At 37.5% G+C, this 27,379-nt stretch overlaps 1 protein-coding gene across 5 annotated transcripts in view; it reads left to right on the forward strand.

Annotated features, from left to right (window-relative positions):
- SHTN1 (shootin 1) overlaps positions 1 to 27,379 on the forward strand; it is a 123,950-nt gene that overhangs the window by 87,896 nt on the left and 8,675 nt on the right. For 3 of the 5 annotated variants that reach the window (XM_017543788.2, XM_017543789.1, XM_037743970.1), the window contains 4 exons: positions 5,035 to 5,144; positions 8,681 to 8,734; positions 13,981 to 14,101; positions 18,382 to 18,574. In XM_017543788.2, the coding sequence (XP_017399277.1) occupies positions 5,035 to 5,144; positions 8,681 to 8,734; positions 13,981 to 14,101; positions 18,382 to 18,574 (478 nt within the window). Of the gene's footprint in view, positions 1 to 5,034; positions 5,145 to 8,680; positions 8,735 to 13,980; positions 14,102 to 18,381; positions 18,575 to 27,379 lie in introns of those variants that run through there. The other 2 variants (XM_037743971.1, XM_017543791.2) reach the window with 2 other exon arrangements.

Genomic DNA, 27,379 nt, shown 5'->3' on the forward strand with positions numbered 1-27,379 from the left:
ACCTCTACTCTGGCTATTGTGTTTTGAGTTATTTCTGCCTCTCTCCTGCCGAGGAGATTGCAAGCTCTTTGAGGGTTTACTCTTCTTGGCAGCATCCCACTGCTGTCACGAATATTGAATGAATTGAAGTTTGGACTTAGTTTTTTCTTTCTTAGCGGAAATCTTGCAGCACCATTACAAATGAAAGCTGATTTCATCTCTAAGAATTGGCTTTCTGTGCCTGCCTTCTGCAATCCTTTGGAATATATTCCTCTGCACATTAATGGGGCTGAAAGGCAAATTCTGCATTGCACAAGGCATTGCAAGATTCTAACGCAGTTCTGCCGTTGGTGATTTGCTGGGAAGACCCGCTCTTGGGTTACTGGCTATTAGCATTTCCTGATGCTGTAATTTACATTTTGTTTCAGTTTTTTTTTTGGGGGGGGAGATAATTGGTATATCTTAGAGGAATGGTAGGAAATTGTAATAAAATGAATTTTCCTTCCAAGTAAATTACATCATCAGCTTCTCAAACAAAGTCCCTTGTCAACTTTAATAGTACCCTTAAATTAAAAAGAAAAATTATTCTAAAATGTCTTAACCCCCAATTTTAGGCACCGTACAGTTTTTCTTACAAAAATTATGTTTTATTTATAATTCATTAAACGTGACTATTTTTTCCCCACATCCTTGGGCTACCAGATTGCTATTTTGGGATTCTAAAGAAAGTTACCAACATGGAAATTGCTCTTGAGATTTTAGGCTGGAGCAACCCTAAAAATCAAACAGCCTTGAGTAATTCATGCTGTACTCACACGTTGCTGAAGCAGTACCCTCTTTCTATCTGGCAAGGCAGTTATTTATAGTGGCTTATTAATAGGTCACACTGAAAAAATAGTTGTTGAGTGAATAAATTTGTTGGGGGGAAATAGGGGAGGGACAGTGGGGGGTGGGGAGTTGGGGAGAGATAGCATGGGGAGAAATGCCAGATATAGGTGATGGGGAGGAAGGCAGCAAATCACACTGCCACGTGTGTACCTATGCAACAATCATGCATGTTCTTCACAGTACCCCAAAACCTAAAATGCAATAAAAAAAATAATAATGGTTAAATGCATGAGAATTAATGGTTAAATGCATAATGTAAGACATCAATCATTGGGATTCTCTGTGACACTTTGGGGTTTACATTCATAACATAGTGACTCATCTCACAGTCACTGTGTTTTCTTATGTTAGCATCTTATGTTGGCTTTTAACATACAGTTTGTAAGGCTTTCAGAGTTTTTAAGTGGGGAAAATTTTACTCCTTACTTATGGCTCTTAAAAAACTTCATTGTTAAGGAAGGACTGTAGAATATTTTATATGTAGTTTTAAGAGTTGAATATAAGACATCATGACAAACTCTGAATATAATAACTCTGATTTTGACAGGAATGTATTTATTAGGCCAGTTATGGATTTCAAAGGTATGCCTACTCTTTATCACATATTTAGGTCATTAATTTATTGATATTTTCTTACTTCCCTGTGCCTTGATTTGCTAATCTGCAGAATGGAAATAATACTATTTCCTATTTCAAAGGTTGTTGTGAGAATTAGTGAGTCTCACAACATGAAAAGTGTTTAGAGTAGTATCCAGCACAGAAAATACTCAACATGTTAGCATGGAAAACATGGAGAAGGTACCAGCCATTCTTTGGGAGGGGCAAAGGGAATCCTCATCCCACAGGCTCTTGTGATTATCGTAGCTAAGGAAATTTCTTTAACTTTATGACCTTATGTCAAATTTGAATGTAATTCAACTATAATATATTCTGTAGAAATTTGGTACCTCATAGTGGAATAAGATTTTTTTTAAATTACCTTTAAAAAAAAGTTAGTGAAAGAAATAGTAATCCTGTGGAATTTGGAAATTCTTTTATTTCTTCTAGGTAGTAATAGAAGGTTTTATTTAGTAATAAGGTGATGGTTTTGTCTTTGGGTCTTTTTTTTTTTTTTTTAAAGAACTGAGTTATTTTTCAAGTGGGTCTTAAAATTTAAGCCCCAATTAATTACATGTAGCTTTCTGATCCAAGACTGACCCTGAAGCACTAACTCAAAGAGCATTTGATTTTATTTTTCTGTGGCAGTTCAATAACATTAGACCTGTTGTCTTCATTTGTCCCTTTTCTTTAATCTCCAGTATCCTGCATATTTCTATTGTCCCCCTGATTACATGCTTTTGTGAGACAATTACCAACTGTGTGATTGCAGAAAGAATTACAAAACATACCATGAGCTCTCTGTAGGCAGTTCTTGCAGATTTATTAGAACTGCTTAATAGTTCAGAAGTTCGTATAGAATGCTTTTTGCTAGTTCAAAAACAGGGTCGGCAAGAGAGAAAGCTTGTGTAGCTAACCTAGCGTTGCCCTTGTATTGCGCCTGAGTAGGGAATCTGATAAGAATGATTTCTTTTCCTTAAAACCAATTAAGCCTTTACATTTGAAAAAGACTGAGAAATTAAAGCCTGGTTTATAATCTGTACACAATACAGATAGTGGCACGTCTCTGAATTATCACTATGATTCTGGCAAGCAAATATAAGAAACTACTTTAAATTCCTGCTATGTTAGATGCTGTAGCGGATTTGAATGGTGTTGACCATAATTCTCCATCTGTCTGCCTTAATTAGTTTTTGTATGGTGCATTTAATTGGGTTTCAGTCATTCCTTACAGAGTGCTAATCTGTTTGTAGGCAGTGTTCCTATTACCATGCAGCTCTTCCTAGTCTCAAAATGGCAGACTTTCTGAAAAATCAAATGTTTTAAAAATGTATTTTCTATAGTGAAACCTCATCTCTACTAAAAATACAAAAATTAGCCAGGCATGCTTGCATGTGCCTTTAATCCCAGCTGCTTGGGTGGCTGAGGCAGGAGAATTGCTTGAACCTGGGAGGTGGAGGTTGCGGTGAGCCGAGATCACACCATTGCACCGCAGCTCTGGGCGACTGAGCAAGACTCTGTCTGGGGGAAAAAGAAAAAAATATTTTCTAAATTCTCAGGAATAAATCCTACACCCATAACAGGTGCTTGAATGGCAGATCTGGGTTTTCAATAGGGTGAGCAAAAGCACTGTGTAGTTCACAGCAGATACTCAGATACAGAGGAAAGGGAAGGGAGGGAAAGGGGAAGGGGAAGGGAATTTTTACCCATCATAATTTACTCATCTGCTCCTTTGTTGATGTTTGTGAGCCGTCAGAAGAAGCTGCCCAAGAAAATGCTACTTAAGGGTTCATGGTTGATCAACCCACAGTTTAGTCACCTTTCACTTACTGGTACATGAATAACTTTGGTGACCATGTTTGCCATGTTGCTTGGCAAAAGATACCTTTTTAACTTCTGGATCTAAAGATGTTGTTTAGATGTTGAGAGGTTTTAATTTTCAGCATTTCAGTGGCTTCTGAGATTGACAATTCTTCTTGAAGTTAGGACAGTATCAGAAAACTTAGGTTATACAGTGAATATAGCAGTGATCCCTCATTGTGGACCTGTAGACATGAGGATAATGGAAACTTCTGGACTCTCTTAGTTGCTCCCCTAGGTGCTTACACAAGAGGAATGGCTACCCAGGGTTGGAGTGGAGTTTGGCCTTGTAGCAAAAAAAGAAGCCATTTAATTTAGGCATCCTTATTGCAAAGCCTGATACTAGAGCTGATTAGCTTGGGGTTGTGGTAGTGATTGCCTGCATTTAGAAGCCAGCCTTTTGGGGTTTAGTCATTTCAAATCAAATAGTAAAAATATTAGTGGACATTTAAAGTAGAAACTACAGAAGTCAATAGTCAGTAGAGACTTGTTGAATGCCCACCATATTGCCAGGCAGTGTAGAGTCTATTAAAGATACCAATAAGAAGTTCCTTAAGAGATAAACTCAAATGTGTTGGCTGCAGTGAGCTAGATGAAGTTAAACACAAGACCTAGAACTGCATTAATGGTGATAAATGTTCTGAAATGGTTCTGTGATTTTGGTCAAGTTATTCTACAAGAGAGACATTTCACTTTTTTAATCAACAGATTTAAATTCACCTCAGTTACATTCATTCAACTGATAACACATCTCTACCTCTTTTTTATTTTATTTTTTGCAGCAAAATAGTGCCAAGGTTAAACAATAGATAGTTGAATTTTAAAATCACATGTAATTACTTAATTGCAATTATTGCTACATGTATGTTTTTCTTTTAACATTGACAATTTTAAAAGACTCGAGAAAGTTTGGCTTAAATGTTTCCTTTCCAGGGGAGCACTACACACTGGGGTCAGTTGGGGGGAAATAGGGGAGGGACGGTGGGGGGTGGGGAGCTGGGGGGGGATAGCAAGGGGAGAAATGCCAGATGTAGGTGATGGGGAGGAAGGCAGCAAATCACACTGCCATGTGTGTTCCTATGCAACAATTTTGCATGTTCTTCACATGTACCCCAAAACCTAAAATACAATAAAATAAATAAATGGGAAAAAAAAATGTTTCCTTTCCATGTGAACAAAAGATGGCAATTAAAAAATATATTTTATTTATTTGCTGCTTGTCTTTTGACTATAGATTTATTCCAACAAGAAAAACATCTGTTTGATCTTTTTTCACTAATGGATTTCTGGAAGTTGTTTCTTTTTTGGGCTGATTTCTTTGACATAGGATGTACTGTAAATTGTAAAAATGTCTTTTGAGTGGAAGATTAATTGGTATTAGGCACAAAGTTTGTATTTTAAAGACCCGGAGAAATGTTGACAAATGAACAAAGTCTGCCTTGTTGACAGAGGGGAAACAATATTGACTTGGATCTGGGCTACAAATTTTTACAACTCTTATTTTTCTAATCAGATTTTTTATCTAAAAAATTTTTATTTAAACGTTGCTACTTGATAGCTGTTAATCTTAGTAAATTTTTAGTGTTCTGCAACTGTGAATGAAAAATGACTGTGATTAATTACATGGTGTAGTTTTTCCAAGTCACCAAAAACAGGAAGTAGCTGTTTTCTTGTAACCTAAGAGGATTTATGTATGTGTTCTTTGAGCAGCTGAAGAAGTCACAGATCTAAAGAGGCAAGCAGTTGAAGAGATGATGGATAGAATTAAAAAGGGAGTTCATCTTAGACCTGTTAATCAGACGGCCAGACCGAAGACAAAGGTATGGAGTGACTAAATGCTTTTTTCCCTGCTTGCTAATTCCTTATTTTAATGTACGAATTTGAAATTTGATGAAAGGTGCATCAGGACTCACTGTCAAATCTTAGGATAAAGCTAATATGTCATTAAAGTGTTTACTTCCATATAAGCATGTTTCAGGAACCTAAATCAGTGTGGAAAGGAAGCCATGTTATTTTGGGGGTGCTGTCGTCATATTGCGAGAGGTAGTGATATGGACTCTTAAACCAAACAAATAACAATTGTCACATCCTTTCTTTTCTTTGATTCCTGATTCTTTTGTGTGATTCTATTGATTATCTACTATATGCCAGATACTGTTTTAGGCATGGGGGATAAAGTAGTGAACAAAATAGGCAAAAGCCCTCACCTTTCTGAGGCTCCTGTTGTAAGGGAGGGTATCACATAATAATAATGGCAAAATAAAACTAAGACAACTTTGGGGAAAATAGTGAGACTTCTATGATTGTTTTTCATTCATTTCACAAATGTATTCCAAGTCACTTCAAGGAGAAAAAGTCTCTCCTCAACTAGACCACAGCGAGCGCTCCAGGATCTGTGAAGGCACTTAGAGTCCCATTCATGATCTCTCCCCTGCCTTTGTGTATTTGCTACTGTTAAGCCCAATGATAGTTTTCAACATTTTTCTTGAAAAATATTCTTTCTCCTTTCTAATTAAGTATGAACTGACTGGTTCTTCCTCTTTCTCCTCTTCCTCTTCTTCTTTCCGCTTCTTCACTAACCTTTATGGTTTGGTTCATTCTCCTTCCTCAAGGCTGCCCTGCTTCAGCTGCGTAAAATGTCCCCCAGTGTTCAGTACACATTCTGATGGGCTTTCTTTTTCTTTCTTTCTTTCTTTCTTTTTTTTTTTTTTTTTCATTTTTAAGATGGAGTCTTGCTCTGTCACCAGGCTGAGTACAGTGGCAATCTTGGCTCACTGCAACCTCTGCCTCCCAGGTTCAAGTGATTCTCTTGCCTCCACCTCCTGAGTAGCTGGGACTACAGGCATGCACCACCATGCCAGCTATTTTCGTATTTTTAGTAGAGATGGGTTTCACCATATTGGCCAGGATGGTCTCGATCTCTTGACCTCATGATCTGCCTGCCTCAGCCTCCCAAAGTGCTGGGATTATAGGCGTGAGCCACTGTGCCCAGCCTCTGATGGGTTTTCTAAGTTACCACTTTGCCACAGGCAGACAAGATAGGTAGGCCAGGCTAGAGTGGCTTTAGTGTGGGCTGTATATGGAACAGGATTGGGAAGAGGCAACGAATACTCAATTCTAAGAGTAAATTTATATCTAAGGAAACAGAAGCTTCAGCCAACCACGTAAAATAGTTCAGTCTTGTGCCCATATTCGGAAAGCAGTTTTCTAAGTAAAGGATGAAATGTAAAACTGGAGGAGAAGCTAAGTGTGTTGAATGATTAGGCACAGCTGGCCCAGTGCTGGTGTCTGGTGAGAGAGTGAAGAGCAGAGCTGTTGGAGCTGGGCCCTGGCACTGTCACCCAGCTTCCCCACACTTCTTCTCTTCCAGATGGGAATAGCACCCGGCTTATCTGACACATGCGGTTGTTGTCAGGATCAAATGGAATAAAGTGTGAAAACACTTTAAAATGCAAGGTCTGAGTGCCACCTTTGAAAAAGAAGCCGTTTTTATGACTTTTATATCACCGCTAATTATGGAAAGAATAAGCAAAAACAAACTATTACTAGAGAAAAATGCAGTTCCATAAAGAAACAAAATTCATTTTGAAAGAAAAGGTTGAAAATTTCTTAAATCGTGAGCAATCAGTGTTCCATACATACTTTCATCTTCACTTTGTGCTTTTTCAGAATATCACTTTGTGCTTTTTTTTTCTTCCCATAACTCCTCCTGCAGTTACACATTATTTAATGTCAATTCAAAATCTGGGAAGCAACTGAACAAGGATCAGTGGACGACTGGGTTTTTTGCTGGTAATCTTAAACTGTGTAGATACAGTGCTGAATGACCTGGTCAGTAACTTTAAAACAAATGATCACTGCATGCTTGAGGACAGACATCTTCCCCTAGTACCATCTGGGCTTTCCTGAAATGTGACAAATTATGATATTGTGTGGTCCAGGCTTCAAAAGGTGTGTGCAATCAGAGGGCAACCTGAGTGGCATAGCAGCACTTTTGGGTATGCCTCAAGGCTGGTCATTTGTTTGAAGATCACAACTTGTCACCTGAAGAGGTGACCTGCAGAAGTCAAGCGTGCCTTGAGAATGTTAATTTAACTGCTTATTTTCTAAATTCCTTGGTGGTGGTGGTGGTGGTGCCAGTGTGGTTGAAATTAGTGTCTTAGTGCTTACTGACTGGCACTGAGGGCATGTGTATTTCACAGAAAATCTGTGCTATGAGAGCTGAATGCCTTAGTCAGCTTTGTACACAAGCAGCAAACCTCTCTCTGTCTCACTTCTCTGTTTTTAAAATTTGAAATGGGGTCTTATTTTCTAATTCTGTTTTGAGAGAAAAGGATTATAGGTCGCTGTTGATTAACTTTTATTTTCTGATGATAGAGAATATAACCTTACCTATTTTCCAGGAATAAGAGGCTCAGGAGTTCCTTTCACTATGTCTTGCAAATGTCCCCTTCATCTCTATCCTTCATGAAAGGAAGTGGTACAAAGGAGATCAGAAGTCTTTCCTGAACTTATTTTTCATGAGGACCTCATGCTAAATTTTTTCTCCATTAAATTAGTTGAATGATCCACAGAGATCATTAGGTATATTGGGGTATATACTATATCATACCCAGAATTTACTTCAAATTACTTTGTTGATGGTGTGGCCAGAAGAGAGCTGAGCTTGTAATCAAGACATCTGACTCAAATACTACCTTGCTCAAGCCTGACTTTCCTTCCAAGATGAATGATTGGACTACACGTCCTCTGAGATCTGACTGCTCTGGCAGCCAGCCATGCCAACATTTCTCCTGTAAGCCAGGTTCTTTGCTGGTCCCTGCTCTCTCGACTCGGTCCTTTTGTGAAATTCTTGTGACAAGACGTGCCAGGCCCCTGTAAGCTAAACTCCTCCTGGAGCTGGTGGAACTAAGAGAGGTTTTCTGCTCTGTGTCTTGCTTCTGCTCTGCACTGCCTTCTTCCTAGTCCCTGCTTGGTGGCAGAGTCCAGCAATGCAAGTGGAGAGTAGTTTATTGTAAGAAGCTCTGAATAATTTGGAATCAGATCTTTGAAATCTGATGTCTACCAAATCTTTTCTGCCTATGATGATAATCAAGAGGTAACAATATGGTATTTAGAAGAGGGTAGCTTGTCTCCTTTTGCTTTGAATATAACTTCTTATTTTTTGTTTAACTGCTGCTTGGGAGCACTAACATGGCTAATATTTTTTCCTAACCTTAAGGCATACATCTAATTTAAAAATATATATTGTCATACACATTACCAATATAAGGCTACCAATACTACATGTAAAAATCATTGTTTAGTATTTTAAAACTGAATTACTCAGTAATTTTTTTTCTTTTTAAAATTATAGCCAGAACCTTCAAAAGGCTGCGAAAGTGCAGTGGATGAACTAAAAGGAATACTGGTAAGAATAGATCTCGGTTTTGTTGTTTAGCTAATGGGGAAATGGAAGGAGAGTATTTTAAAACCTGGTTTTTGTGAATTGTTTGTGGTGTGTTTTATTCCCATTTACAATTAGCCTCATCTTTAGCCAGTTTATTTGATTGTGCTTACAGATCATTCCATCACATATGTTAATAATGTTTCAAATAACACTGTGCTGTTTTTATTCTAAAAGAGTGGTTATACTTTCACCAAAGTCATTGTTTTCCGTTCTTGCTCTCCAGTCCCATCAAGCTTGATGATGAAGTGTCTGGCCCTATGTAAGGATCCATACATGTTGATGAAAAACAGAAATACGATAGATAGTGCTTTACTTTGAAGCCTGAAAGCAGAATCCTAAACGTGAAGCTAAGCTCATCCCCAAATAGCTTCATATCAGGATCACAGTCTGCCTTTCCTCACCATCGAAACAATTATTTGATGATAAGTTGAAGAATAAAATAAGAGGCTCTTTTTTATGTTACTAATTTCATTTTTCTCAAGGTTGGAGAGCATACTTCGTGTCCCTCCTGAGTCACAGTTTTGCTTTTCAAACTGTGAGCTTTAGCCAACGGAATCAGTGGCTACGGCACTCTCCAGCAGTTGCTGTCAGAGACAGATGCCTCACTTAGAAAATGTTTCAGATACTCAGAGCTCTATTCTCAGATCCTGTTAGAGTCCCAATCCCAGTTATTATGCACAGTAAGTCAACAAACATGGGGGCGGAGGTGCAAGACTGAATACTCCCATGTTTGTTGTTGCTGTGCTAATTATGCATTGCATGTAGACATCCACATAATTGTGGTAAACAAGATTGTTTTCATCAAGCATGTCTTTAAACAGTAGACTTAACCCAGAATGGCTTAATTAGTTTGCTTTAGTTTTAAGTGAGTGGGATTAGCACTGAAGAGCGGTATATCACTGGCTAACAGTGGTGGTCTACCTACAGAAGAATAATGTATTAAAGGCATTGAAAAAGCATGTGGTGATTATCGAATGGATTCTTTGATTAGAAAAGTCTGTTATTCAGTGTTGTATTAAGGAGAACTCCTTATGACAGTCTCTTTGGTTGTGTTCGTGTTATACTGCTAATTCATGTTCATAAACATGTGCCCTGGGGCACAGTTCTGGTCAACAGTGAAAGAGGAAACTATACTGAGTTTGACTTTTAAAAAATTAGGTTAATTTTGAAAATCAGACATCTATATGAGATAGATATGATAATGTTTAATTAGCCAAGATATCCCATTCTCTGAGAATGCTGGATGGTAGCAAGTTTACTGCATTACAGCATTACTCTTAAATACCATATTCACCATAATTTTGTGCCACTTCGAGGAGAGAAATTTGTGAAATAATTTATAAATTATAAAAAATTTGAAAACATCTTTTTTAATGCAAATTGCCCCATCCTTCTTCCCTTGGTTCTCATTAGATCTCTCTGCCTTACCTGCATTAATGTATCACTAGGAGTTACTACTCTGACAGTATGATTTATTTGCATTGTTTTTTAAAAAGTAAAACTCATGATTTTCTCCCCTACTCTTTGCCAAGTGGCAGTTCTTCTCTTCTCCCATAGAAGTTTCTTTGAGGGAGATTGGACTATTTGTAATTCCCAGTCACCTGGAGCCTACAAACCATACACATTCTTATAAGAAAGAGAAAAAAAAAAAAAGCTCCTAGTGCAGCCTGCCAAACATTTGGGTCTTGAGTGGTGCTTGTTGCTGGAGTTCATACTATTTGGATTATTGAAGTTAGTGCCCTGTAAAGCACATGGTGCCAACCTCACAATCATAGCGTGTAAGAAACAAGATGGAACACGAAAAGCCTGCAGTTGTGTACTGAAGTGGAAAGCAAGCACCGGAACCAGGGGACATCAAGAAACATGGTGTTCAGTTCTATTGTAGAACAGAACCAGGAGGAAGCTCAGTGTGGGTTATTTTTGATGAAATGGACGTGACCCATAAGACTTAGTGACGTGGCCTTCTGCTGAGTTAGCCCACTGGTAGAAAACAAGGCTTTGGTTTGGGGGAGTTTGAAAACCCTACTCTATTTTTTGGGTTGAAGAATTTTCAAGCCAATTTTTAATGTCTCAGTATTGACTGAACTCATTTTTCCAAACCTACTTATGCTTAAGTTTTAAAGCTGGGTATTTTGTAGATACAAATATGTATAGTCCATTTCTCATAGTCACAGAAGGTTTTGAGGTTTAGGAAATAAAGCCTTTTGAGTCACCCCAGTCACTTAAAAAGCCACTCTAAGTGACAGTGGTGATTTCTGAAGAATAAATTGATGCAAATTAAAATTGTCTTCTCAATTTCAATTGGCTCTAAATCCAAGAACTAAAAGCAACTTAAAAAAATTATATTATGGGTCTTTTCCAGCCATCTTTGGTTTTCCAGAGTACCTAGAAATTTTTGAATAGTTAATTTTGTCTGACAATTAGATTAGTCAGTTTTATGAACATTTAACTAGCATGGAGCTTAAGATCATTAAATGATCGCAGTGGTTTGAAGTAGAAAAGAGTACTGATTTGGGACTTGGGAAATCTAAGTTCTAGATCCAGCCCTATCAGTGACTTACTGTGGGACCTGGCCCCAGATCCTGAGGCTCACTGAATTTGAATTCTCTTTTCTATAAAGTGAAGGAATTACATGTACCACAGAGTTTCTAAGTTAATTTCTGATTATCAGATTTTATGCTTCTAATATAAAGAGATAACTTAAATAGTCTTGGTATTTTATTAGCTGAGCTTGTCATCATTTCAGTTGAGAGTCATGCAGAAACCTTTATTTCCTCCACAATTGCCCCTGTATTGAAAGTTTACTCATATATTAGCTGAAGCCACCTCATCCTTCAGTAAATGGAGAAAGAAGTTGGGGATTCAAGGGTTAGAACGTGGAAAATGGATTCCTTCAGTAATCAGGTATGATGAGAGAATAGCTTACTACAGTCAAGAATTTGAGGAAAGAATGCCGTTGTCCAAATAAAAAGCTAGAAAATATTGTGAAAGATACATTCATCAAAAAAGATATCCTTGAAAGGTATGTATGTATGTATGAACACACATATAAATTTTCCTTGAATTAAATCAAGTGATTGAGAAAAATTACACAGTGTCCTTGATATTCAAACAATGCAGTAGTTTTATAACATATTTTAGTAGTGATAACCATATGTTTTTCAAATATCTGTTTACAAATGATAGAGACGGTAAGTTTTTAAAAATTATAAATACAAATGATATGGAATAGTTGTTGTAGTACTTTTTTCAAATGTATCTGAAGTGGCTGTAGTTCTGTTTTGTGTACCTTGTCAGTATCGGTCATACCTCAATGTGTGACTCCTACACAAAATCATATCAGCAATGTTAAAGAAACAAACTAGATTTTAATGATAAAATAAGCCATTATATTGTGATTTGTGATGTGATATTCCTTTTAATGTATTTAATGATTTTTTTGCAATAAATGGAAAGCAAAACAAGGTACTTTTTTTCTTTTTTTGAGACAGAGTCTCACTCTTTCTCCCAGGTTGGAGTATAGTGGCGCAATCTCGGCTCACTGCAACCTCTGCCTCCCAGGTTCAAGCGATTCTCCTGCCTCAACCTCCTGAGTAGCTGGGATTACAGGCGTGTGCCACCACGCCGGCTAATTTTTGTATTTTCAGTAGAGACAGGGTTTCACCATGTTGGTCAGGCTGGTCTCAAACTCCTGACCTCATGATCCGCCCGCCTCAGCCTCCCCAAATGCTGGGATTACAGGTGTGAGCCACCATGCCCGTCAAAACGAGGTACTTCTAGGGAAAAAAAATTATATGCCTGGTTAAAATATGAGCCTTATGATCTAATCTTGTTAGTCAGATTCTTCCCTGACTGCTTTTATATAACTTTCTATACTTTTTTATGACTTTAAGCAGTTAGGGAAAAACTTTCCTAAACAAAACAACATAGCTTGTAACATATGACGTTTGTAACCATCTGATTTTACAAGCACCTTTTTTTGTTTTATAGGCTAAAGAAGAAACAAGTGTTACCATTTTTAGCCAGTAGAATTCTTAGAATCCTCAGGTAGTTGGCAGGCCAGGAGGGAGCAGGATTAAGGCAACCCCTCAGTGAGTTCAACCCATACAAAGGCTGGCAAGGTTATTAGCCTTGGTGGACAAAAGCTGCCTTTTGACTCTGTCATGAAGTCTGGCAAGTTAAACCAGACTTGAGGTTCTTTTTTCCTCTGATCAAAAGATTATGGTTCTCCTGCCTTCCCCTCCCTCCGCTGCTGCCCAAGTGTGTGGCACAGCTGAGAAGGACCATTTCAAAGAAATATTGGGCATCTTTTACCAAAGACTTGATGTATTGAATCCTTATATATCACTGAGAAGTACATCACCCAGTGTTCTGTCCAAACACTTGACTAGTAATGGAGATGGAAAACCTTAGCTATCACTCTGTGTGACATACTTCCCAGAGGAGCCAGAGCAGGGAAACATGGATCTTTCTCTGTCTTCTTGAAAGCCAGTATCAGTTTCAGGAGGAGTAGATTTATAGCATCTCTTGTTTCCTTCAGTATCTTCTGGGCCCTGAATAATATATTATCTGTCTCCTGTCTTAAGAATGTGGAGTTGAGATGCTGACCCTTGCTTTACCCTCTGTATGATTATAACTTTCCTTTCACACTGAAGTCAAGATGTGCTCAGTGCAACCCTTCTTTGGGTCGGCCACGGGAGAGCATTATGTGCCTCCTTTGACAGCCACGACGCCATGGACATCAGGTGTGCAGCCAGGGCTACTTTCTGAAGAATCGGTCACACATTTTTCAGTGCCACTATGATTTCAGTTTAGTAGCTTGTGGCTGCCATATAAAGATTTCCTTCTAAGGTGAGTTTAATATATCAATTCTCTTGTCTACCCATTCAATACACATCAGTCTTAATCATCGATATGCAAGTACCTTCCCACTGATGAATTTCATAGTCCCCTCTTCCAGAAGTGTTCTTGTGCTGTTCTTCTGAAACAAAAGCTAGCATTTTACACCATCAGTAGCATCTTCTTAAATGATCCAACACTCTGTCTTGTTGAAAATGTGCACATTAAAAAATTAATATATAGCAAATTCATTTTATTTCCTGATTCCATTCAAATTCTGATAATGTTTTCATGGTTTGATTTTTATGTTCTTTTGTGTGTTGTATTAAGACATTAACCTTTTTGTTTTTGTTTTGTTTTCACTTTAGGGGACACTTAACAAATCCACTAGTTCAAGAAGCTTAAAATCCCTTGACCCTGAAAACAGTGAAACTGAGTTAGAAAGGATTTTGCGTCGCAGAAAGGTGACAGCAGAAGCAGATAGCAGTAGTAAGCTGGTTTGAATTCTCCACAGTCCTTCTCTTCACCTCTGAAACACCTTCTTCTAAGTCCCTTTTAACATGAAACAATCTTTTAAAAATTATTATTAAAATATTTATTTTTAATGTGAGTGAGAAGTATGGGATGGGTTATTTATGCATATCTCATAAGAACTCTTAGATGTGTTTATTTGTTGATATATTTATTTATTTGTAAGTAACCAGGCCTTTATAGATCTGATTTTGTTGAATGCCAGATGCCCTTGGTAAAGAAATGCAGAAAGAGTTTCGGCAACCATATAACATCGAGTACAGACTCTGGAGTCAGACCACCCAAGTTTGAGTCCTAGTTCTCTTGGATACTAGCTGGTTGCCCTTAAGCAAATTACTCAACTTCTCTGTGCCTCAGTTTCTTCATCTATAAAATGAGAATAATAAAAGCTCTGCTTCCTAGGATTATTCTAAAGATTAAATCAATATGTGAGAAATCATTAGTAGTTGCAGTAGAAATTGCACATCAGTTACGAATGCAGGAAAATCATCATGACTCTTTGTATCCATTTAGCTTACTGTGCCTACCTGTGAAATGAGTGACAAATTCCAGCTCTGTCACCAACTGTAATGTGCCATCTGATCAAGTATTGAGTTCAGTTTGTATTTGTGTGACATTAGGTCGGTATTAGCCTCAGTATTTATCCCAGAACTGTGCATGTCTTGTGCTGCTTCATCGGCTGGATCATGGGAATTAACAGAAACCTTCATGAGGTTTCCCCTTGTGGGCAGGCAGGAGGCTGACTTTAAAAAACCACCTTAAAGTAAAATTAATCAGCAACCACAGCTAATGGCCTGAAGCTTCCTGATTAAATTCAGTCAGCTTCAAGGAGCCTATCATAATAGTTTAAATCTGGAGAATACTGAGTCACATCGACCAAATTTAAGTAGCTACAATATTACAGATGGATTTTTGATCATCAAGTTCTAATGTTCAGAGAGAGATTTGCTCAGATAATTGAGTAAATTGATTCCTTGAACCCAAAGTGGCTTAATACCAACCAAACTTTTATTATAAAAAGACGAAACTTTTGTTTTCTTCTTTAAAAAAAGATCAGCATTCAATTTTTAGGTTGGTCTGGAAGTTTTGTTGTTAAAAATCCTACAAGGATTCTGCCACCTGCAGTGCCCTTGAAAACAACTACTTCAGGAAAATTAAGAGGTTACCACAACATTTTTTTCCTTAGGATGGCTTTGCGAGCATCGTGCAGCCCGAGACATACAGTCGTTAATCATTTTGTGACTTCATCAGTGCTTGAGTCATCCTTTTCATTGTTTCAGCCTTAAAGTTGCTCATGTAAACATTGCTATTTTTAAGGACTTCGTCCATGTGCCATTTTAGTGCTCTGTCATTCACATTCTGTATTTTGCCACTGGCTTTTTTATTTCTCCAGAAACATTCTTACTTCACTCATGACTTTGGTCAAAATGTACAACACTCACATTTCAGAATTAGTTTTCAATCTAAGAAGTGAGCAAAGGTTTTCACTTAATATGGAAATTTGAATATTTCAGAGTAGAGAAAGGAATACATTTCATGTACATGGAGGGAATCTTTTATTTACTACATTCCTCCAATACACAAATATTTAATGCATTATTTTAGGTCAGTTAGAATAGAAAATACACATTCAATAAAACCATTAATAAATGAATAGAAAAACAAGAACTGTCATTGGCTAGGTAGAGAGCAAACATACGCTAAGAGAGTGACTTGTAATTGAGCAAAAATTTCCTTTGAGTTTCCTAATAGCCAAAGCAAAAGAAAAAAAATGAAGGAAACAAACTTACAAACTCTCATCATCTAAAGGAGAAATCATACCATTGTTTAGGTGGTACAAACGTTTTTCTATTATCAAACTAGAGGTGGTATTTACCATGTGAATGTTTTTATAAAGGCTGTGGAGTGACAAAGTGAAAATTCCAGGGAGAAAAGTAAGGAAGAAAGTAAAGCCACAGAGCTGCATGGTGGGAGTCAGGTGACAGAGGTGAGGAGTTGGATAGGTTGGTGTCTCAGGTACTTGAATCTCTGGGGTAGTTTTCTTCTGCCCCCAAAGGCTTATGGGAAAGTAAATGTGAGGTCACAAGTGGAGAAAGGAAACGTCAGAAGAAAGACAGAACTAAGGTATCAGGTTAATGGTTTTCTCCCCCACGGGCAAAGGATGTTGTACCCTTTTCCTTAGGATTTTTCGTATGCATCTAACTGACTTTCCCTTGTTTTACCTAGTCTTGTAGCCTACCAAACTGACACTTCAAAGAGCAGCAAGTGCCTCTTGGAGAACATTGGGTGGCTTAGACAGGATGCAGTAATAATAATCTTAAACTGTACATTTTTAAAAATTTCTTTTTGTGTATAAGAAAAGTATAAGAGCTGTAGCTTAGCTCACTACTCTCCTTCCTTTTTACAGAAAATGCGTTGGTGTATTCAGAAGCTGATCTTTCTTACAAGGACAGATTGTTTAAAGCTACCTAGTATTGTAATCAACACTTATCCAAGGGCAGAATAGAGCTGATCAAAAGCAAATCTTGAATTCAACTTCAAATTTATATCTTCAGGAACTCTAATATTAATTGGTCTTTCTGCCCTTCTCTCTTAATTGCCACAGCCCCATGCAACATGAGGCTTGACATAGCTGGGAGGAATAGGGCTTTTTTTTTGAGACAGAGTCTTTGTCGCCCAAGCTGGAGTATAGTGGTGCAATCTCAGCTCACTGCAACCTCTGCCTCCTGGGTTCAAGCGATTCTCTTGCCTCAGCCTCCTGAGTATCTAGGATTATAGGCACTTGCTGTCACGCCCAGCTAATTTTTGTACTTTTAGTACAGACAGGGTTTTACCATGTTGACTAGGCTGGTCTTGAACTCCTGACCTCAGGTGATCTACCTGCCTCAGCCTCCAAAGTGCTGGGATTACAGGCGTGAACCATGGTGCCCAGCCAGAAAAGACCTTTTAAGTCAAAATATCCAATAATGTTCAAACTTGTCTGCTGAGATAGTATAAGTTAAATAGGGAAGACAGAAACTAATGCTTTGTAAACTGGGGCTTCCATTAGAACAGAGAGGTTCTGTGTCACCTGCATAGGGTAAGGCTCAGAGAGGTGTCCAACAGAATGGCTTTACAATTTTTTAGTCTCTCTTAGGTAGGTTTTTCAAATTAGACCTTCATTTTTAGAGTTGATATGTTACACTGTTATACTGAGTACGTCAGGCACATTAAACCCAAATGTAGGAATAGCATTCCAGAGCTTAATGTCAATGGTCAGAGATTAGCTAGCATTTTGGATTATACCCACTAGTACTTTCCATCTTAAGATGATCTGACATTTCTTTAGGGATAGACACCCAAGTTGTGTGCTCTTCTTACTGGCACATTTCAAGGTTATCATCCCACTTTATTTCTAGAAATAGTCATTTAATTTGCATATTTGTGACTTGTTTCATAAATCTCTTTGTTTTAAAAGCATTTCTTCTGAAGTTTCAAGAAGCACTTACTAGCATCTTGCTTTGAGAAAAACTGCCTAGGATAGAATCTTTTAACCTAAAATTAGGGGCTGGCTTCAGTGCTGAGAGTTTTTAGATTGATATGCCAGTAATTTCGGTAACAAGTTATATTATAGTTTTTAAATCCTGTCCTAAAGAGTAGAAAAGTCCAAAAGGTAAATAGCCAAACTCTTTCCCACTTAATTTTTATGATTTTGTGTCTGTGTTTTAAGAGGAAATAAATCCACTTACTTCTCATTCACATTAAAACGAAAATGTTCATAAAAGCTCTTTAATGCTCAAGAAGACTTCATGAGCCTTTTAGAAAGAGTGTTGAGCCTTTTGACATTGTTCCAGTTTCTATTTAAAATGCAGAGCTGAGTTTTGGGAAGAATTAACTCTTGAGAGGCAAAATGGTTCAAGTAGGGCTGTCAGAAAGCCATACTCTGTGAGAGGAAAAGAGTTTTCACAATTCCAGTATTACTAAGGACTCTGGTCAGTGAGGGAATTGTGGCCTGGGATTTTGTGGTTTCTTAAAAATCTGTACACAATTTCTCAGCGTGGTTCTGGTAGATTGAAATGTCGTAGTACCACCAAAGCAGAGCAGATTTCCATCAAGAACATTCTCCACCATGCTTTTGAAATTTTAAAAAACTTGGCCTTTTCACTTCTTGAGGGATTTTCAGCTAATCTGTTTTTCAGTACCATATTAATAAGCATCGTACAGAATTATTAAACTTGAGGTATGTGTTTGGTTTTAAGGTCCAACCGGGATATTAGCCACCTCAGAGTCCAAATCCATGCCAGTGTTGGGTTCTGTATCCAGTGTAACAAAAACAGCCTTGAACAAGAAAACTCTGGAGGCAGAATTCAACAGCCCGTCCCCCCCAACACCTGAGGCAGGTGAAGGGCCCCGTAAATTGGAAGGATGCACAAGTTCCAAGGTTACGTTTCAGTAAGTAATGACGCTCTTTACTAAGTGGTGTATAGAAGAATCTGTAATGACTAACTTGTGTGTTTCTTTGATTTGTGTCTCTTTAGAGAGATTTTGATTTGGCTCACCAACAAATTCTCTTCTTTCATTTGATGGGCCAGCTTTTCATTCTAGGGTTCTAACTTAGAGATCTCATTCAGATCCAAAGCAGGTACCATGTACAAAGCTGAGCTGAGTTTTGGGAAGAATTAACTCTTGAAAGGCAAAATGGTTCAAGTAGGGCTGTCAGAAAGCCTTACTCTGTGAGAGGAAAAGAGTTCTCACAATTCCAGTATTAATAAGGACTCTGGTCAGTGAGGGAATTGTGGCCTGGGATTTTGTGGTTTCTTAAAGATGGGTACGCAGTTTCTCAGCGTGGTCCTGGTAGATTGAAACGTCGTAGTACCACCAAAGCAGAGCAGATTTCCAACAAGAACAAGTTTTACTTCCCCTAAACTGGTTTGGTAATCAGGTTCTTCTACACACACGCAAAATTGATCTGGATGATACTGACTGCATCAGGAGACACTTAATCAGTCTTTTGAGATTAAATACATAGATCATCCCTCTTAATGGTTCATGAGCAGCTCAAGAAGATACTAGATCTTTTAGAGGCTACTTAGAAGGGCATGTTTTTACAACCTTTTCCAGTCCTCAGTTAAAGATGTGTCTAATATTGCTCTATCCTGAAAATGAAAACATACGATGTAAAGAGTTATCTGTATAGACTCGCTTCAGAGTGGCACTTTGATTGTCGAAGAGTTAATCCTGCTACTGAATGTGTTTCAGACAGATCTAGTGGAGGATCAATTTGTTTTATAACAATGGCAGCTCTTTTTGAAATTAGTCTACAGTTTTGCTTTAGTTCTCTTGCCAGGATGTCAGCTAGTTTGTCACTTAAAGAAAAGGAAGAGGTGAGACAAATCAGATCAGCTGAATGTTGTAATCATGGTTAATTAAACCTCTGATTTCCCATCCTATCAAGAGAGAAAGAACCCCCCCCCCCTTTTTTTTTGTAATTCTAGCTGTCTTAGCTCAAAAGGTGAAACCTGGACAAATGAAGTTGAAATTCAGTTTGGATCTATTTTTGCCAACTGGTATTTTCTTCCTCTCTTGCATTCTCTCATTGCTGCTATTAACTTTTTTTTTCTCTTCAGGAATGAATGACCTTCTTTGCTGATTTACTGAATTTACTTTACTGATTTACTTCTTTGCTGAATTAATTTCATTGTATTTAAAACCACATTTTCCCCTGTAGTCATGTGTTTCTTTTCTTTTGACTAGAGTCATTTGAACACTTCTAACAGAAAGATGATCTATATTCATTCTCCATCTTTCCTATTAAATTTGTTTAACACTAATTTGACATCAACAGTCTGGCTACATTTGAACCAATATCCAGACACAAAAGCAATTTCACTGAGACAAGTTAGTTTCTGATAAATGCTTCAGTGTGTGTATATAGATTTTTTTCCTTTACCGCTTTACACAGATAATCTGAATCAGAAAATACTGCAACTCCTTCCTCCTTTTGTCTGCCTTTTATTCTCCAAAAGTAAGTGGAAATTACATTTCCAAGAAAGGAAATGAAATAATTGCAGGCCCAAGGTCTGCAAAATGTGTGTTGAATTGACAGTGAAAAGGATCCGTGTGTTGACAGACACAGTTGTTAGATGCCATAAAGGCGGATGTGAAGCTCAATTTATTTCTCATCTTGCTTGTTCAATGACTGCTTAAGAGACACATTTCAATTTAATTTATCTACTTAAAGCTCTAATACAAATGCTGTGTATTGCTGTATTAACTTTTAAACTTGGTAACCTAATGCTTCATTCAGTTCTTGACATTCTTTAGCTAAATAAAATAACTGTTGCAGTGTATTTTCATACTGACAGCCATTTATCAAATAAGAGCACCTTTCTGGAAAACTCTGTTTCTTAAATACAATTAGACTATACAGATTGAGATTTTTGTGTATGTGTAGGGTAATTATTTACCCAGATAGGCACACTTCATTCATATGTTAAAACCTTTTAATGACTAAAAGAAGTTTAACTTAATGTAGTTACATGTAAACTTTAAAAGTTTCTATTATTTGTCAGAATCCTCTGAAACTGGCCTAGCTGCCAGGAATGAGAAGGGTTATTTTCAGTGGTGTTTCTGGCTGGCTTAGTACTAGCTAAGTACTTAGTACTGGCTAAGTACTCTATTATACTAACCACATTGTCTTACCTCATAGACTTGGCCTGTCGAAGCACTTTGAAGTCAGGTCAGCAATTAATAAGTAAAATATTTCCTTTGCTTTTAAAAACTGTCTTTGCATTCTAGTAGTTGCACTTTTATTTTGATCTGTGGCAACACCACCGTTAGTGTTTCCGGTCAGTGGTGCTATTGGCTCTTGACATGAATCAAGGTCAAGGGAGGATGCCAGTGACAGTCGGCTCTAATACAGACATTACTACTCCAACATATGTATGCATGCACTCTCTCTCGTTCTCTCTCTCTCTCTCTCTCTCTCTCTCTCTCTCTCACACACACACACACACACACACACACACAGAGTCAGCCTCAGCCACTCTAACTTCCCTTCCTCCCTCCACTTTGGCCTCTTTGTCCCAGTACCACTTCACCCTAGGCCCTTTGCTTTTGCCGACCCCTCTGCCTAGTATGGTCTTCTCTGAGAGCTAGCTGCATGGCCTTCTCCCTCACCTCCATGGCTCTGTTGCCCAAATGTTATCCTCTCAATGAAGCCTACCCTTGCCACCCTATTCCAAATTGTAACCTATCTTCCCTTAAGCTCTGATTCCCCCTTAACCTATGTCATTTCTCCCTATAGCAGTTCTCACCTTCTAACTTACATTGTTTTATTTTTTCTCTCCTCTATTGGAATATAAGCTCCATGAGGGTAAGATGTTTTTCCTGTTTTGTCTACTGGTGTGTCTTACACACATGGGACAATTCCTGCCATATGGTAGGCTTTCAGTAAATTATTTTTTAATAAATGAATGAGCACATTTTTAGTGTCAATAAAACAGCGGAGTGTCAACTATAATAATCAGCATTCTCCTATTATTCAACAGTCACATGCACACAAGCTTGATATTAGAGATGTTTGTTTATTAGTTTTTTGATTGGATTATTTGGTTTTAAAACATTTTTTAAATGCCTGGGAACCATTTCTCTTCAGCTCAGTCTTGCATATCTTTTTTGACATTGTACCTACTCCAAATTAAGTTATCAGAGACAACACAATACTCAGTTGTAAAACAAAGATTGAGCTGTGCTCACTTGATTGGCCCAAATGGATCGGAAAATTTGCTAAACTATCAAGAAAGGTTTTAAATGTAAAAGTAAAGACAGGGCTGGGTGAGGTGGATCACGCCTATAATCCCAACACTTTGGGAGGCCGAGGCAGGCAGATCACCTGTGGTCAGGAGTTCAAGACCAGCCTGACCAACACGAGAAACCCTGTCTCTACTAAAAATACAAAATTAGCCAGGCATGGTGGCACATACCTGTAATTCCAGCTACTCAGGTGGCTGAGGCAGGAGAATCATTTGAACCTGGTAGGTGGAGGTTGCAGTAGCCAAGATTGCACCATTGCATTCCAGCCTAGGCAACAAAAGTGAAACCATGTCTCAAAAAAAAAAAAAAAACAAGTAGAGACAAAGATTTTTCTGCATAAGATCTTCACTTAACCAGAAAGTTAAATAACATCACAGTATACCTAGAAAGTTTTTTTCTTTTAATAAATTCCTGAAATAAGCGTATGAATATATTCCATATAATTGAGTAACTCCTCTCTGATAAATTATACAGTCAAGGATATACTGACTTATTTCCTAGGGACCTATAAGAAAGCAAGAAACACTTTTAATGCTTAATTATAAGGATTAATTAACTTTCTTGTCACCAACATATGCAAAGCAAGGGTTATTTTTTTTGTTTTTAAGAAAAAAGGAAAAGATAATCAGGGCTTGGGAAAGCCTAATTTATTCTGTTTCTATTTTAATAATAGTTTTAAAATGTGCTCTGTTAATTATGTCTAGTAAGTATATACCGTCTAGTCCTAATATCTTAAATCTCACAGCAAATATGAATGTTATGAATTCTGATTGGTTATAATTCAGATCAGAATTACACTCGTCATGTCCCTTTATGCTGTAAGTGGTAAAGGGCTGGCCAGGCGTGTTAAGTGTAAACCTCATTTTTGCTTTTACGCTCTTTCTCTTGATCAAGATTAAATCTGATAATATTAAAATACAGTAAGAGTCACTGATTCCAGCCAATCAATGGGTGAGAATCAAAGAGAGAACATTCTAAATTATAGAATTTTTAAAAGAAACTTTTACTTTCACACAGCTATAATACCTGGCAATAGGGTAATTAAGTATTGCCCAGGGTCAGAAAAACAAGAATGATTTGTATTTTAATTAATAAAAACCTGTAGACAGGAGTGGGAGTAACAAGGAAACAATGTGATTCATTTTCTAAACCAGTGCCTGGGTGCTGGGGACAGCAAGCAGCATCCGTTTTTTTCCAGGACTTGAACTCTTAATATCAGACAGAGTAAGGTTCAGATCCTGGGTCTGCCGTTTAGATATTTGTGCCCCTGGGAAAGTTATGACTGAATCCTGGTGTGTAAATTGACAATAGTAATGCCTGCCCTGTAGGGTTGTCATGTAAATTAGATCATATGGGAAAAGTATTTCAATAAAACCCTTTCCTATCTTATCTTAAAATTATGATGCTGGGATAATGATCATCAAGGACCAAAGCCAAGATACTGGACCCCCTGAGTTTTTGACTGGGCCAGATGACTTGGACAAGTCGTTTAACTTCTCTGGGTTTTGTTTTCTTTTTGTTACGTTTCTTCTCATCTAAAATCAAGGCAAGTAGATTATGTACTTTACAGAGTCCCTTTCAGCTTTTGAATCCCAGTAATTCCTAACAAATGTCGTTACTTGGTAAAGATCTTCACAGTTAGGATAAGGAGTAAGAGGTATGTATTTTCTAGCACATGTCTCTCAGTGTAGACATACAGGAAAACGCACATAAACCCAGAAATGTAAAATAATGTTTAAAATACATCGTCGGAACTTACAAGTCCAAATCAAAATGACTATTACCTTTCAGATTAGTACTCTTAGGGGTCAGCATTACTCATTTCAGCCCTTCACTATTGCCCCAAATGCTTTTAGACCTTTTTAGGTTAGAAGTACCTGATCACAGGCCAGGCATGGTAGCTTATGCCTATAATCCCAGCACTTTAGGAGGCTGAGGCAGGCAGATCACTTGAGGTCAGGAATTCGAGACCAGTTGGGCCAACATGGAAAAATCCCATCTCTACTTAAAATACAAAATTAGCTGGGTGTGGTGGCATATGCCTGTAATCCCAGCCACTTGGGAGACTGAGGCAGGAGGATCACTTGAACCCAGGAGGCAGAGGTTGCAGTGAGCCAAGATTGTGCTATTGCAGTCCAGCCTGGGCAACAGAGACTCCACCTTAAAAAAGAAAAAAAAAAAAGGTACCTGTTCACAGAGAAAATAAATTAGGTGATCTTTCCCATCTCTTTATTATGGAGTAAAGAAATTGGGTGAGAAGATTCCTTCAGAGCCGCTCTGCTGGTCCTAAAAGAGAATAGTGTCAGTGTTCATTTTGATCAAAAGATGATGTGACCCATTTGAATCACCACTATATTCGACATATGTTTCCAAATGACTTTAGCTTTTGAAAGTGGATTCCATTTTCAGACATAGCTATCAGTTGGGCACCATTGCAGATGTATGTATTTTTTAATATAACATAGACACTTGATGTGCCTGCCAACCACATTTACAGAAGAGTGTTGTGTAGTACAGACAAGCTGAAGCTGGCTGGGGCCAGCTTTTCTTCTTTCACCCCAGTTAGGTAGACTAGTCCCACATTTACACATTCTGGGATGTTGCTTAATGAGTAACTAGGAATTAATGTTTCTGAAACATATGTCAAACAATAAATAAGAAAACCCAGTATACATCAGTGTGAGTGAAATTGCCTTCCATTTTAATCTTATGTGAGGTACCTGAAACATGTTAACTGTGTTATCAACAGAATGCATACGTCTGATGTTCTTGGTTGATATAGGTATAGTAAATGAAAAAACATTTTTTGGGAAAAAGCCAAGAAACTTGCATTCTGTATATGTGTTTTTTTAGTTAATACTTCTATTATTCTTTATCAGCATATATTCATAATAAAATCAAATCCATCTAAGAGGAAATGTGCTGAAATTATAGTCGGCAGGATGTATGTGTTAGTTATAGATGGAGGCTATTAGTAATGCAACCAGTTTCCAGTTTGGGGATTGAGGGTTTTGGAATTTGCTTCTGTGCTGTTGTTACTATATTTCACTAACATTTATTAAGCCAGGTGCTTTTATGTATTATTTTAATTCTCCCAAACCTATAGTTTGGACATTATCCCCATTCTACAGATGAGAAAACTGAAGTTCAGTGATGTCAACAACTTGCCCAAAATTATACTTCTAATTGACATTTAGGTCAAATTGCATTTGAACCTTTTAAACTTTATCTCTAAAGCCAATGCTTTTTGAACTATGGTGTACTGTTTTTAGTGTCTAAAGAGCTTAAGGAAGGGGAAAGAAAAGAATGACCATAAGATTCCTTCTATAGAAGGTGATGATTCTGCAGTTAAGTTGCTTCATTGACCCGAAGATACTCACATCCTGTTCCTGAGACCTACATACTCATAGGTAGTTTCATGTCTTCCTTTTCTCATTCTTTAAGGCCAACCTAAGCAGATTTAAAGATCTCTTGTCAAGGGAGGAAAGTGTTACCCAATAAAACAGAGTTGTGAAAAGGAGAGCCTATGGGAATTAACAAAAAGTCTTAAAGAATAATTGGAAAGAAATTATTTTAATCTTTTTCATGCCAAATGTTCAATAAAGGGCTATGCTTCAAAAAAATTTTAGAAATTAGCCTGTCAGAATACCAGCCTTAAGCTACTTTAGTCTTCAGCATAAGTTCCATTTGTACAGTTTTTATTTTATTAAACCTTTTAGCCATGCTGAGAAATAGTTTTTTCCCAGAAGCAAATACCTTGAAAATTTCCGATCATAATTATTGGATTAGAAAGATGCTTTTACTAAATGATAATATGATAATATGAAGGTGAATCACTATATGTGAATCTAGTTTAAAAACATACATTCTAAAGCCCTAAATATATTTTATCATTGTATCCATTTTATTCTATACCTTTTTGAGAGAGCTTCATATTTGGTCAATTACTGGTTAGCTCCTTTGAGTTTATTTTAATTATACATTGGTCATCATGTTTTAGGACATTTTTATTATAAAGAGAGGCTGGACACCTGGGCCTTCAGCATGGAGAAAGAGGTGAGCAGATCTTAAAATGTGTCTGCATCACAGTCAGGCAGAGGCTTAAGAATATCTTGTGTTCTTGCCATCTTGCTCTTCTCCTCTGATACCATCTCATCTGAAAGTGGCCCTGCTCGTCTGAATTGAGCTTTTTCATCCATATTCACACTTCTTCTATTAATTACTTTCAGGAAAGTGAATATCCTCCTAACAGTTGCAATTAGACAAGATAGTCAACCTCAAAGATGATTTTTCATTTTATCTAGTTACTTCTATAAAACCTTACTTCAAAAGGGAGAACACCTTAGAAAGGGAACTCCCGTTCCATTTTAACTGTGTGGTTTGTAGTGCTTTCGTAGGTTTGTCATCTCGGTCATTCTCAAAGATCCTTTTAAGCCACAATTAATTGCCAGAGACTCTTCAGTTAACACTTTCTAATTTATCATGCTTCTCTTCACCCCAGATCCCCCCAAAACTGTAAGCTTCATCAAGCTCTTTGAAATTTCCTTTTTAACTACCAGACAGGCAGTTAGTTTGCTCTTTCGTTTGGGGGAGTCAAAAGAGGTTACATGCTGCCCTAGAAGATTTTAAAAAACAAAAACCCATGTAGCAATTATAAGACTTCAATTTCAATAGAAAAATGTTTGTTTCCAGTGAAGCCATTTTTATTTTAATTTGCATTTAATTTCTATATCTGTGGTATCTCTAAATACATGTGACTTTTGGCTCCACACAGATTTATTTTTGTAAGAGTTCATCTTGTTTGGGCCATTAACTGAATACCAAAGGGTAGTTGATGAAACATAAATTTTAGATGTCTCTTGGTTGGTGTGACTAGTCAAACATTTCCATGACAGAAAAAAAAATCTAATTGCCTTTCAGATTTTGAATTAAAAGTAAGATCGATTTTTAGCATTGTTTGACCTTTAACTGGTCTCTTCATTTAGTATTTCTAATGTGCAACTAATGTAGAAAATTGAAATAGAAAAGTACTGCTTTTTAATTTACTGGAGCTGGAGAATCTGAGCTATTTTATTTTATTTTGTTTACTTATTTTCTCTAATCCTATGAAAGATTATGAGCTTTTGAAATACACTAGCAAATAAAATTTGAGATTCTTAACTAATACTTTTAGGGAAACTTGACATAAAATTATTCTCTCAAACAAATGATCTCAGCTGGAAATTGATTTAGCTGGCCATATGTCCCTGGGATGGAAAGGAGTGGATTTTCTTCCTGATACTCTCACCCCTAGGTTTCCTCATCACCTCCGCTTGCTTTCTTTCGCATGCGTGTGTGTGTGTGTGTGCGTGCGTGTGCACGTGCGTGTGTGCACAAGCGCGCCTTTGAAGGAGGGCACCTTCCCTGTACTTAGTAAACATTTGTTTCTGAGAAGAGACTACC

This window comes from Cebus imitator, unplaced genomic scaffold, assembly GCF_001604975.1.
Source record: "Cebus imitator isolate Cc_AM_T3 unplaced genomic scaffold, Cebus_imitator-1.0 Scaffold161, whole genome shotgun sequence".
NCBI classification, from domain to species: Eukaryota; Metazoa; Chordata; class Mammalia; order Primates; family Cebidae; genus Cebus; species Cebus imitator.